A 12,936-nucleotide genomic window follows, 5' to 3' on the forward strand; every position below is an offset into this window, starting at 1 on the left:
CAGGTTGGTGACTTGGGGTCATTGCAAAAAATATTAATTCCTTAAACAGTTAACAGAAAAAAAAATGGAATAACAACTGTACCTTGCGGACAATAAGAGCATCATGAATCAGACAGTGCACCAAGTATTTGATTGCACGAAGAGGTAGAACATGGTCATCCCTCAGGAGTAAAGACAAGAACCCAATGCCAATGTGTTCAAACTTCCATGGGCTGAAATGAAGACACAAGAGTCACATATGATCTCAATTGTATTTCTAAAAACCATCATTTTATTCTTGGAAAGTAAAGCATTATATTTGCCGTTAATAATAAGACGATAAAAAATTATATTAATGGCAAGTTTAAAAAACAAAATAACAAACATGTCATACTTACCTGCTCTGTGTAATGGTTTTGCACAGAGCAACCCCGATCCCCCTCTTCTTGGGTCCCCTGCCAGCGCTCCTGGATCCTCTCTCCTGCCAAGTGCCCCCACAGCAAGCAACTTGCTATGGGGGCACTGGAGAAGGCTTGTTCTCGTGCCACTGCTCTGTGTGTCCATTCACACACAGAGCCATGGCCTCGGCTCGGCCCTGCCCCCCCCAATTGGCTCACTGGCTGTGGCTGACCGCAGCGGGAGCCAATGACACACAGGTTTTATTTACCTTCATACAAAGAATGCATGAAGGTAAAAAGCCTTGAGCCTTTACAACCACTTTAACCACTTGCCTACCAGGCACTTATACCCCCTTATTTACCAGGCCAATTTTCAGTTTCAGCGCTGCCGCACTTTGATTGACAATTGCGCGGTCATGCAACATTGTACCCATATGAAATTTTGATCATTTTTTCTCACAAATAGAGCTTTCTTTTGGTGGTATTTAATCGCCACTGGGCGCTTTACTTTTTTCGCTATAAAAAAAAAGTGCAAAAAATTTGAAAAAAAAAAAGTTTCTTTGTTTCTATTATAAAATTTTTCAAACAGGTATTTTTTCTCCTTCACTGATGTACGTTGATGAGGCAGCACTGATGGGCACTGATAGGTGGCACTGATAGGCAGCACTAAAGGGCACTGATAGGTAGTACTAATGAGGTGGCATGGATAGGCGGCACTAATAAGCAGCACTGATAGGCGGCACTGATAGGTGACACTCATGATGGGTACTGATAGACGGCACTGACTGGCATCACTGCTGGGCACTGACTGGCGCCACTGACTGGCACAAACCCTGGGCACTGACTGGTAGCACTGGTGGGCAGCACTGCTGGGCTGCACTGGTGGGTGGCACTGGTGGGCAGCACTGGTGGATGGGCACAGGTGGGTGGCACTGGTGGGCACAGGTGGGTGGCACTGCTGGGCACAGGTGGGTGACACTGCAGAGTGGCACAGGTGGGTGCACTGCTGGGCACAGGTGGGTGATCTGCTGGGCACAGGTGGGCGGAGCTAGTGGGCGCACTGCTGGGCACAGGTGGGCGGAACTTGCGGGTGGCACTGCTGGGCACCGATCATCAGGGCACTGATCATCAGGGCACTGATGATCGGTGCCGATCCCCGCTCTGACAACTGCCGGTTCTCGGCAGTACTTTCCTCACGATCGGACAGCGTGAGGAAAGTGCAGCCGAGAACCGGCACTTGCATTTCCCTCTGATCAGCGTGTCATTGGACACCGCTGATCAAGTGGTAAAAGGCCGCTGTGATTGGCCTTTTAACACATCACATGATCAGCTGTGTCCGTAGGACACAGCGATCACGGAGATCGCCGGGTGCGCGCCCCCTGGGGCGCGCAGGAGAGCGCGTTCTGGGAGGCAGTCATATGACGTCCACTCAGAACTGGCCGGCCGCAGTGCAGCCGTCATTCGGCTATCTGCGGTCGGCAACTAGTTAAGGAGACCCTGTCACCAACTTAGTAAATTGCAGGTAAAAAGCACAGAAAAATGAAATGCTTGCTGCGTTGTACTTATTAAAATTTTGTATTCATTTGTAATGTGCCTTTGAACTTGCTACAAAAATATGACTACTCTAGCACGGCACCCCTCCATTAACCTCTCATGACAGTGTCCCTTTAACCACTTGCCCTCCAGAGGATTTACCCCCCATCCTGACCAGACCATTTTTTGCAAAACGGCGCTGTGTTACTTTAACTAACAATTGTGTGCTCATGCAACACTGCACCCAAATAACATTTATGTCCTATTTTACCCACAAAAGAGCTTTCTCTTTCTTTCGGGCGGGTTTTTGTTTATGGTCCAAAAAATAAAAAAGACTGACAATTTTGAAAAAAAACCCAATATTTTTGACTTTTTGCTAGAAAACAAGTCCAGTAAAATAAAAAAAAATTTAAAAATCAAATTTCATCATAAATTTAGGCCAAAATGTATTCTGCTACAGGTCTTTGCTAAAAAAAAAAAAAAAATCCCAATACATGTAAATTAATTGATCTACGTGAAAGTTATAGCGTCTACAAATGGCGGTATATGTACACTGGAATTTTTTTTTTTTTTTTTTTTTAATACTAGTAATGATGGCAATCAGTGACTTATAGTGGGACTGCACCGGGCATTCTGACACTAATATTCCCAGTGACACTAATACAGTGATCAGTGCTAAAAAAAAAAAAAAAAAAAGCACTGAAACTGTACTAATGACACTGGGCAGGAAGGGGTTAACATATGGGGTAATCAAAGGGTTAACTGTGCTGTTTTACTATATGTGCTTTACTGGGTAAACATGCTGCTTTGTATTGCTCTGCTATGCAGAACAAAACAAAACAGCATGCTGGAGCTGACAGGGGAGAGATCTGTATTGTTTACATACAGACCTCTCCTCTGTCAGTGTTCTTCGGGGATCGCTGGCGGGGAATCTCCAGCTGAGACCCCGTGATTGACAGCCGTAGCTGCCAATAGCGGCACGCGCACCCCCTACCCAGATATGAAAAATCATATATATATATATATATATATATATATATATATATATATATATAGTTACCCTTGTGCTTTTTTAATACTATGTTGCAAAAAATAGAAAACATAGCTATTCCTTTTTCGTATATTAAAAAAAATTAAACCCTGTGTACAGTGAAACCAGAGCACGTTACTACTAATACTACAGAGGCCGCATGCACATTGGGCGTTTTGTCCTGGTGCAAGAGACTCTGGTGTTTAGGTGTGGGTAGAAGGCACAGGTGCACCAAACCAGCCCCACTACCAGTAGCCTATTAAACTCAGAGGCTGACAGCTGGTACACCGCGCGCTCCTTCATCAAACCGATGCTGCATCCACCTAGGCGAGTATAAGGGGGTTTTTTTGTTTTTTTTACAATCCTGAACTTCTCTTTTAAGTTTCTAAACATAAATCTACAGGAGAAACCCCACAATAAGATACTTACAGGTTTCTTTGTGTAACACAATCGATCAAAGTGTCGACTAAGCGTTCATAATGCCTACAAAGAGAAAGCAAGTCAGAAATGAGAACAGGAGGCAGGAGCCATGAAAGATAAATCTGCATTACAGACACATCAAAATACATGATTGCGCTATGTGCCAATATAATATGAACATATTGGTAAACCAAACTGCTGTCTACATGGGCAGCTTAAAAGATAAAAAAAGAAAAAGAAAAACCTAAAAATGTAATATACAGTAGCTTACAAGTCCTTATATGTGGTGGCTGCATTTGTTTTCTTTTTAGAAAGGTTAAGAACATTTTCCTAAAGTAAAGAAAATTCCTGTGGATATTGCCAGAAATGTTGTGTCCTTGACACTTCCTATGACCTGAACTAAAAAGCACAAACATCCTTATCTTCCTTCAATAAACATCTAATCCTCACACAAAATGTAGTTGAACAGAGGAAGACATGTTTGATGCCCTGCCTGGATGGCAACTATGGCTCCTTCCATACATACAACGGAGAAATGAGGGCAGCCATTAATAGACAGGAAGGGGTTTATTTACTAAAGCTGGAGAGTCCAAAATCAGACTCCCTTCTGCATAGAAACCAATCAGCTTCTAACCTCAGCTTGTTCAATGAAGCTTTGGCAATGAAACCTGGAAGCTGATTGGTTTCTATGCAGAAGTGAGTCTGATTTTGGACTCTCCAGCTTTAGTAAATAAACCCCTTCCTGTCTATTAATGGCTGCCCTCATTTCTCCGTTGTATGTATGGAAGGAGCCATAGTTGCCATCCAGGCAGGGCATCAAACATGTCTTCCTCTGTTCAACTACATTTTGTGTGAGGATTAGATGTTTATTGAAGGAAGATAAGGATGTTTGTGCTTTTTAGTTCAGGTCATAGGAAGTGTCAAGGACACAACATTTCTGGCAATATCCACAGGAATTTTCTTTACTTTAGGAAAATGTTCTTAACCTTTCTAAAAAGAAAACAAATGCAGCCACCACATATAAGGACTTGTAAGCTACTGTATATTACATTTTTAGGTTTTTCTTTTTCTTTTTTTATCTTTTAAGCTGCCCGTGTAGACAGCTCTCCAGTAAATAAACCCCGAACTGTCTTATTTACAGGATTGTCAGGTGAAAATGAGGGATAAAAAGACTAATGAAAAAATGCATCCACCACATTTAAGGACTGGTAAGCTGAAATATATTTTCTGGTTTGGTGGTTTATATACACTTCAACATATAGCTATGAGGGGCATTCAAGTCAGATCAGGACATTTAATCTTACAGGTATAAAAAGGGATGCTAGCGTGGCGGTACTACATGCAGTAGTAAGTGGCAAGTGTGTCCTATTACTGATAGGGAGCGCACATGTCATAGGCCAGTCTCAACCATTAATCAAGATGGCAGACAACTGTGTCAGCGCATGCATGGAACAGAGCGTGGTGATGAAGTTTCTAGTGAAGACTTCAAGCACAGTACGGTGATGAGACGCTCAGCTGCAGTAAGACATTTGAATGGTGTAAACGTTTCAAAGATGGTCGTAAGTATGTCAGTGATGATCCTGGATATGGTGTTTCCCAGCCCACAGCAGTCATTCCTGTGAACATTCAGCGCGTGGAATGCTAGATGATCGACGCATAATGTCATGAAAATGCATAAGAAATTGTCATGAAAAAGAGACAAATCTTTCTCTGGGAACAGTGAACACAATGATAACGAAGTGAAGCCGGCTGTCCTAGGAAGGTTCAGGCGTACTGACAAATCTTTCTATGCCGAAGCTTTCCAGGCATTAGTTAAATGTTGGGATATGTGTATACATGTAGCAGGGGAGTATGGCGAAAAATAAATGCCATTTCTTGAAATTTGTTTTTTTATTATATAAACGTCCCAGTTTGACTTGAACGCCCCTCGTAGTAGGAAAATCTGTTTTTGACAGAGTGCAGAGGGATTAGAACACCTGGCAGCTTGTTACTGCCGTCTGTGTCTCCTTCAGGGAGATTCACACTATTTGTCCTGTTCACTGTTATCACAGAGTAATTGAAAATTCAAAAAAGTTTGGGTTGTCACCAGAACAGGAAAAGAGGGGAAAATCTTCCAATGGAGACAGTAGTTCTGGTGACCTTAATAACTATCAAGAATATTCCTCACTTTAACAGTATTCCCACTCAATTCTTGATGTGGCTGCAGGACAACAAAGTGAAGGGAAGTCAATCCTATACAGCAATGTTTCCCAACCATTTTTCAGTCAAGGCACCTTTTAAAATTCTGCACAATCTTGAAGGCACACCATTCTAAAATTTAAAAAATGAAACTAATAGTTTTACAGAACGCAGCAACATCCACACATGTAGGACTCCCAACGTTAGAGGCGATTTATTATTCCAAAGCAAACACACTGGTACTGACTAGTATTACACTGTTTCTCCTTTCCCACAGTATCTTCCCTCCCTCAGCTGTGACCCCAATACTGACAGAGTGGGGCAAACAAGAAAGCTGTGCAAGTGCTCAATGTCCCCCTTATCAACTGATGTTATTGGTTGTTAAAACGCCAGCAGCTAGAAGATTGTAATGGTGCACAATGAAAATCTGTGGCTTTGCTCTGTGGCAACTAAAAGGCAGTCTTGATCCAGACTTGTATACAATTTTTAGATTTGTATACAATTTTTAGGGAGTTTTTAGGCATTTCGCCAAGGCACCCCTAAAGAAACCTGAAGGCAACCTTGTTGTAAAAGGCTGCTATAGAGACACAGATGGGAGGAAAAAAGAGAGATACTATCGGTTAAGGAGGACATCCAGCATACATACTATACAATTTTCACACAAAGGAATCAAGTATATTCCAAGCAGGAAAGCTGCTGCCTTTCCTCAAATCCCACTGGCCATACCGTAAAGACTCTGCATTCTTCTCTTCCTGTCTTTGCACTGCTAGACTCAGCTGATCTGGATGAAGCAACTCCACACCAAGAGAAGGAATAGGCGACTTCTGCAGCAGAACAGCAATCTGGATACAACTTTCTGGTACCTGTAACAAGTCACATAGATATCAATGGCATCGCAATTAAACCTTAACCCTTTGAGGACCGTAAGATTTTGGAACGCCAAAAGAATCAATTTTTTTGTTTTTAAAGTTCGTATACTTCAGTTGCTGTAACTAAGCCATTTCATGAAATAATTGGCAAAAAGCTAGATCCATTTGTTGTTTGTTGATAAGAACTAATATTTTGACTCAAACCAAAAAAAAAAAAAAAAAAAAAAAAGAGTTTTAAGTTCTTAATCAGATGATACACGCAATTAAAAACATGGGACAAATACGTCCCTTGGTCCTCAAAGGGTTAACCCCTAAACCTAAAAGAAAGCCCAGGCTTTGACTAAGCAGGTTTCAGTTGCTTTGTCCTCAATGGTGACACTGTCAAGTTTAAAACATTCTAAATTGAAGCACTACACCAGAACGTGATTGTCTTGATTCTATTCCAAACGGGTTTATATCAGAGCCATCACGTTATGGAGGCCAGAAATCGCTCCATTCATCAGGGCTTGAAGAAGGCAGTGGAAGAGGTAAGCATCTACTATCGTTTTTTGCAGGCACAGCTTCGTGATCATATTTTTAATTACCTGACAGTCATGTTCAAAGAAAAGCTCCAGAAAATGTAGCACATTATCACGACTAAAGTCTAGATGCACAGAAATGTGGTACGGGAAAGGAATCGGTCCCTGTGTGTTTCCCGCACCACATTGCAATCGCACTGTGTTTGAAATCCGCTGTAGGTGTCAATACAAAACGTCAGTATCAAAACTGACCATGAAATCTGGCTGCGGTGCAGCTCCAATAAAGATACCTGCACTTCTTTGGTGCGAATTAGCTCATTCAAAATGAATAGGCTCAAATCCCACCACATTGAATTAAATTGAATGTGAATTGCACAGGAATGCAGTGCGGTTCCTTTACCATTCACATGTAAGTTATAGTCCAAACCGTACTCTCCGCTCCTCGCAAGACCTCCTACTCTCTAGCTCCCTCGTCTCCTCCTCCCATGCTCATCTCCAGGACTTCTCCAGAGCTTCCCCCATCCTCTGGAACCCCAATTTATCAGACTATCGCCTACTCTGGTCACTTTTAGGCGATCTCTGAAAACCTATCTCTTCAGGGAAGCCTATCCTGCCCTCAGCTAACAATGGAATCTTCTACTCTTCCTACCAGTCCATCCCCCACAGTTACTACCTTTTGTACCACTAGGCCCTCCCTCCTAGATTGTAAGCTCCAAGGAGCAGGGCCCTCCTAACCCTCTTGTATTGAGTGGTATTGTTACTGTATTGTCTCCCGTTATATTGTAAAGCACTGAGCAAACCGTTGGTGCCATAAATCCTGTATAATAATAATAATAATAAAAATAGTGTGAACCTGGAGGCTTAAGTTTGACACCACTGCACAGAACACGCGTTTCCTTTTCAATCAACTGTAACTGGAAATCTGATACCAGATAATATCAGCATGAACTGCTGGTCATGAAACCAGGAACTGCAAATCTGATTCAAATGGTAAGGAAGACTCTGCAAGAGAGAGTGTCACACTAAGCATAATTTAAGAGGGGAAACTTACCGAAAAGTCCAACCCAATTGTTTCGTATTGCCGATGAATCTTCTCAGCCAGATCATCAAAAAGGCGTACAATGGATGGTTTTTCTAGAGACATTGCTTTACTGAGACCTGAAGAGACTATTGCCGGCCACGTCTGTACAATGCATTCCCAGTCATGAAGGTTTGCTAGGCACACTGCACCGTGGTTTCCAAGCAAACAATACAAGGCACCCTGAAAACACAAAATGCTCTCATTTAGACCTCATTTGCTAGATGAGTCTGGATTGCATCTAGCAGTCACACAGATAGCAGAGTCTCTATTTTAGAAACGGACAAGTAACATCAAACTGGTTGCTATGGGCAACACATGCTTTTGATGACTGGGCAACAATATTAGATACCCTCATTCACACAGGGCATACTACGGCATACACCCTTGTAAGGCCTCTTAGATTGTAAGCTCCAAGGAGCAGGGCCATCCTAACCCTCTTGTATTGAACTGTATCATTGCTGTATTGTCTCCCTTTATATTGTAAAGCTCTGAGCAGGTGCGGACTGACAACTCATGGGGCCCCCGGGCAATAGGGGATCATGGGGCCCCTGTGTCCTTGCTCAAAAACTCAAAAAAGCCTATAAAAAAGGTACCAGGGGCATCTCATGGGGCCCCCTACTGACCCTGGGCCCACGGGCAGTGCCTGAGTTTCCAAATGATCAGTCCACCCCTGGCTCTGAGCAAACTGTTGGTGCTATATAAATCCTGAATAATAATAATAAAAAAAGCCCTGTATTTACCTGCACGGGATGCACAGGTACCCCCCCCCCCAAAAAAAAAAAGTCTCCAAAAGTGGTGGTGGTGGTGATGAGGGGGAGGGGGGCTGGTGGGTTAGGGGAGATGGGGTGGGGGTATGCAGAAAAGTAGAACTTTTCCCTTTTGGGGAAACGTCCAAAATAAGAATGATGATGCAAAGAAAATATTATTTTAAATCGTACTATTAAAAAAAATAATCTGATCTTGAACAATGAGAAACAAAACACTTACTTTGAACTGCTGTTGAGTGACATCATGTCTGTCTGGCCGCAGATATTCAAGTACTAGAGGAATGATGTCCCGGCAGCAGAAATTGTATGTTCCCAGAGCAGAGAAAAAAGCCTGCTGAGCTTTATTTCTGATCTGTGCAAAACAAAGATGACATGAATAAACCATACAATAACGGCAGATATACACCCTCTAACCTAGTTAGCCCACTTTCTTCAGCTGTCATCTGGAAATACTTCTAGACATATGGTAGATGATGGTTAGCCAAATCTGCCATTTTTGGCTGGATCAGGTGACATCCCAATGTCTACGAGTAGCTGCAAAAACCACTAGCTGACTTGATTGCTGCGGTTTCACTCAAGACAAGCCCATGTGTCATACCCATGCAAGGCACAAATACAAATGCAGAGCCAAGCATTCATGTTCATATGTGCTCCAACTGCCACAGGCTCCTGAGAAGGCTTGGATCATCTCTGCACATAAGATGAACAACCTATTTTTATGGTTACTAACGGTAAGGTGGACATAAAGTATGCAAGTTACAAGAAGGCTACTACAGCATATATTCTCTGTAATATCTAAAAACCATTGTACACTTTAAAAAGGCTCCCAAGTTCCTTAGGTTTTTTTCTGAGATAACATGGTCAAAATCACTCCTTTAGGCTTGGTTCACACCTATGCGTTCAGTGCGGCCCACGTTTGCAACTTAATGGGCTGCTGTACCTGTGGGAGATGCAGGAAAAATGTCCCTGCACCTTTTTAAAACCACTGCTGCAGGGAAACTGCATTGTGCTTTTGAACTATGCGATTTCCCGCGATGTACTGCGTGCTTAGATGCATGGAATTCCCATTAAAAATGAGTGGCAGCCCAACGGATCTGTAAAAGAGCAGCACGTTTCGGCTGCGGCTGCAGGAACAGATGTAACCACCCGTACAAGTGTGAACCTAGCCTTACTGCCAGTCTTTTGCAGGAAGTGGGTGTGTGGTTACCATAGGTGTATTTATGGCGAGACTCTATTTAACCTCTTCTCAACTGTTCCATAGCCAAAAGCCGGCTATGCACGACCATCCAGTTCTGGAACGGCCTCTATAGACTTTCTCCCAGAACCACGACCCGGAAACCGACAATTCTGACGGGACATTTACAGTTATAATCAAGGCATTAATTATCTGTGTCCATCCCTGAAGCCTACCAGTGTCCATCCCTGAAGCCTACCAGTGTCCATCCCTGAAGCCTACCAGTGTCCATCCCTGAAGCCTACCAGTGTCCATCCCTGAAGCCTACCAGTGTCCATCCCTGAAGCCTACCAGTGTCCATCCCTGAAGCCTCATCAGCACACATCAGTGAAGGAGAAAAATTACTTATTTGCAAAAAAAAGTTCTTATTTTCAGAATCTTTGGTCTTATTGTCGTTTATTTAGCAAAACAAACAAAAAAAAAACAAAAAAAAAACCACCCAGTGGTGATTTAATACCACCAAAAGAAAGCTCTGTCTCAAAAAAAAAATTACAGAGCAGAGATCCAGTGACGGACAATCACCGGCTCTCTGCTCCGTGAAGATTGAGAACTGAGCGATCAGCTGTCATTGATCGCTCAGTTCTCAGTCTTAGAAGCAGCGGGGGACTAATGCAGCATCCACATAGGTGACTATAGATTTTTTTTTTTCATTCCAGAACTTCGCTTTTAAGAAATGGTGCCACAAGGGCAATCCTAGCCAACAAAGGTTATATTACTGTGTTTGATATTTAAAAACATTTTGCCCAAGAGCAAACAACTGACAATTTTGCTCTAATATGCTAGATCTGTGATTATCCTGGGCAATCCTCTGGATGTTGTAGCACCATGTGACTCTAGTTGACACCCCAAAAAAATTGATCACAGCATGATGAATGAACAGTTTGGTTGTTTTCACTTTCGTAGAGACGTTTCTTCCCATTTTAGGAGATTAACCACTTGCCTACCAGGCACTTATACCCCCTTATTTACTAGGCCAATTTTCAGCTTTCAGCGCTGCCGCACTTTGATTGACAATTGCGCGGTCATGCAACATTGTACCCATATGAAATTTTGATCATTTTTTTCTCACAAATAGAGCTTTCTTTTGGTGGTATTTAATCGCCACTGGGCGCTTTACTTTTTGCGCTATAAATAAAAAAAGTGCAAAAAATTTGAAAAAAAAAAAAGTTTCTTTGTTTCTATTATAAAATTTTTCAAACAAGTATTTTTTCTCCTTCACTGATGTGCGTTGATGAGGCAGCACTGATGGGCACTGATAGGCGGCACTGATGGGCACTGATAGGCAGCACTAAAGGGCACTGATAGGCAGTACTAATGAGGTGGCACGGATAGGCGGCACTGATAGGCAGCACGAATGAGGTGTCACGGATAGGCGGCACTAATATGCAGCACTGATAGGCGGCACTGATAGGTGACACTGATGATGGGTACTGATAGACGGCACTGACTGGCATCACTGCTGGGCACTGACTGGCGGCACTGACTGGCACAACCCCTGGGCACTGACTGGCAGCACTGCTGGGCTGCACTGGTGGGTGGCACTGGTGGGCAGCACTGGTGGGTGGGCACAGGTGGGTGGCACTGGTGGGCACAGGTGGGTGGGCACAGGTGGGTGGCACTGCTGGGCACAGGTAGGTGGCACTTATGGGCACAGGTGTGTGACACTGCAGAGTGGCACAGGTGGGTGCACTGCTGGGCACAGGTGGGTGCACTGCTGGGCACAGGTGGGTGATCTGCTGGGCACGGGTGGGCGGAGCTAGTGGGCGCACTGCAGGGCACAGGTGGGCGGAATTTGCGGGTGGCACTGCTGGGCACCGATCATCAGGGCACTGATCATCAGTGCCCTGATGATCGGTGCCGATCCCCGCTCTGACAACTGCCGGTTCTTGGGCAGTACTTTTCTCACGATCTGACAGCGTGAGGAAAGTGCAGCCAAGAACCGGCACTTGCATTTCCCTCTGATCAGCGTGTCATTGGACACCGCTGATCACGTGGTAAAAGGCCGGTGTGATTGGCCTTTTACCACATCACGTGATCAGCTGTGTCCGTAGGACACAGCGATCACGGAGATCGCCGGGTGCGCGCCCCCTGGGGCGCGCAGGAGAGCGCGTTATGGGGGGAAGTCATATGACGTCCACTCAGAACTGGCCGGCCGCAGTGCAGCCGTCATTCGGCTATCTGCAGTCGGCAACAAGTTAAACTCTTTCAGAAAATGGATTAGTGCTAGAAGTGTATGTATAAAGGAAATATAATAAAGTTTAATACTTACTTGCCCGTAAGAGCTGGTGGACAGACGCAGAAGATCCCGCACCAGGTCTTGGTGGACTTTTTTGTATTCACAGCCTTCAACGGTCAACATTCTCAACTGCAAAATAATTAATTACAGGGTTAAATTACTACAACTGAAGTGAATCTGGAGCAGATCCAAAATGCTCAACCTTTAAATGAAGCATGGAATCTGACTGGCTGTTTTGCAAAACTGCTCCATTTTCTTGTAAGGCAGTTCCAGTGTGTAATAATCTAGACAAAAATGTTCATAGTAAATAATATCATTGTGTGATCAGAAAGCTGGCACAAACCGGACGACGATCACACAGCGGCTTAACAATTTAAACAAAAGAATCTGTACAAGAAAACTGCAACTCCTTCTACCCCAGTACCTGCAAGTTTCAGCACATTAACAATTAAACGATCTTTTGTCACTTTCCACAAGATGACAACAATCCCTTAACCATGTGTGGCAGAAACAAAATCTGCACTTCTATAGCTAGGTGACCAAGCTGTGTTACTTAACTGCAATGCAGAAAAGTCAGGTCACCAATCTGACTGCTGTCTGGTGTGCACAGGGGCGGACTGACAACTCAAGGGTCCCCCGGGCAACAGGGGATCATGGGGCCCCTGTGTCCTTGCCCAAACTGAAAAAACCTAT

General features: G+C 43.8%; 1 protein-coding gene across 3 annotated transcripts in view; it reads right to left on the bottom strand.

The window, feature by feature from the left end:
• PSME4 (proteasome activator subunit 4) overlaps nucleotides 1-12,936 on the bottom strand; it is a 243,830-nt gene that overhangs the window by 62,346 nt on the left and 168,548 nt on the right. For all 3 annotated transcript variants that reach the window (XR_016312594.1, XM_089676470.1, XM_089676469.1), the window contains 6 exons: nucleotides 12,277-12,372; nucleotides 8,994-9,125; nucleotides 7,977-8,186; nucleotides 6,265-6,401; nucleotides 3,370-3,423; nucleotides 83-212 (listed from right to left, as the gene is read on the bottom strand). Coding sequence is in view for 2 of the 3 variants with exons in the window: in XM_089676470.1 (XP_089532596.1) it covers nucleotides 83-212; nucleotides 3,370-3,423; nucleotides 6,265-6,401; nucleotides 7,977-8,186; nucleotides 8,994-9,125; nucleotides 12,277-12,372 (759 nt within the window). In the remaining variant the exon portion in view is untranslated. The remainder of the gene's footprint in view (nucleotides 1-82; nucleotides 213-3,369; nucleotides 3,424-6,264; nucleotides 6,402-7,976; nucleotides 8,187-8,993; nucleotides 9,126-12,276; nucleotides 12,373-12,936) is intronic.

This window comes from Staurois parvus, unplaced genomic scaffold (genome assembly GCF_062004578.1).
Source record: "Staurois parvus isolate SC_StPar_1 unplaced genomic scaffold, SC_StPar_1.0 ptg000169l, whole genome shotgun sequence".
In the NCBI taxonomy this organism is placed as follows: Eukaryota; Metazoa; Chordata; class Amphibia; order Anura; family Ranidae; genus Staurois; species Staurois parvus.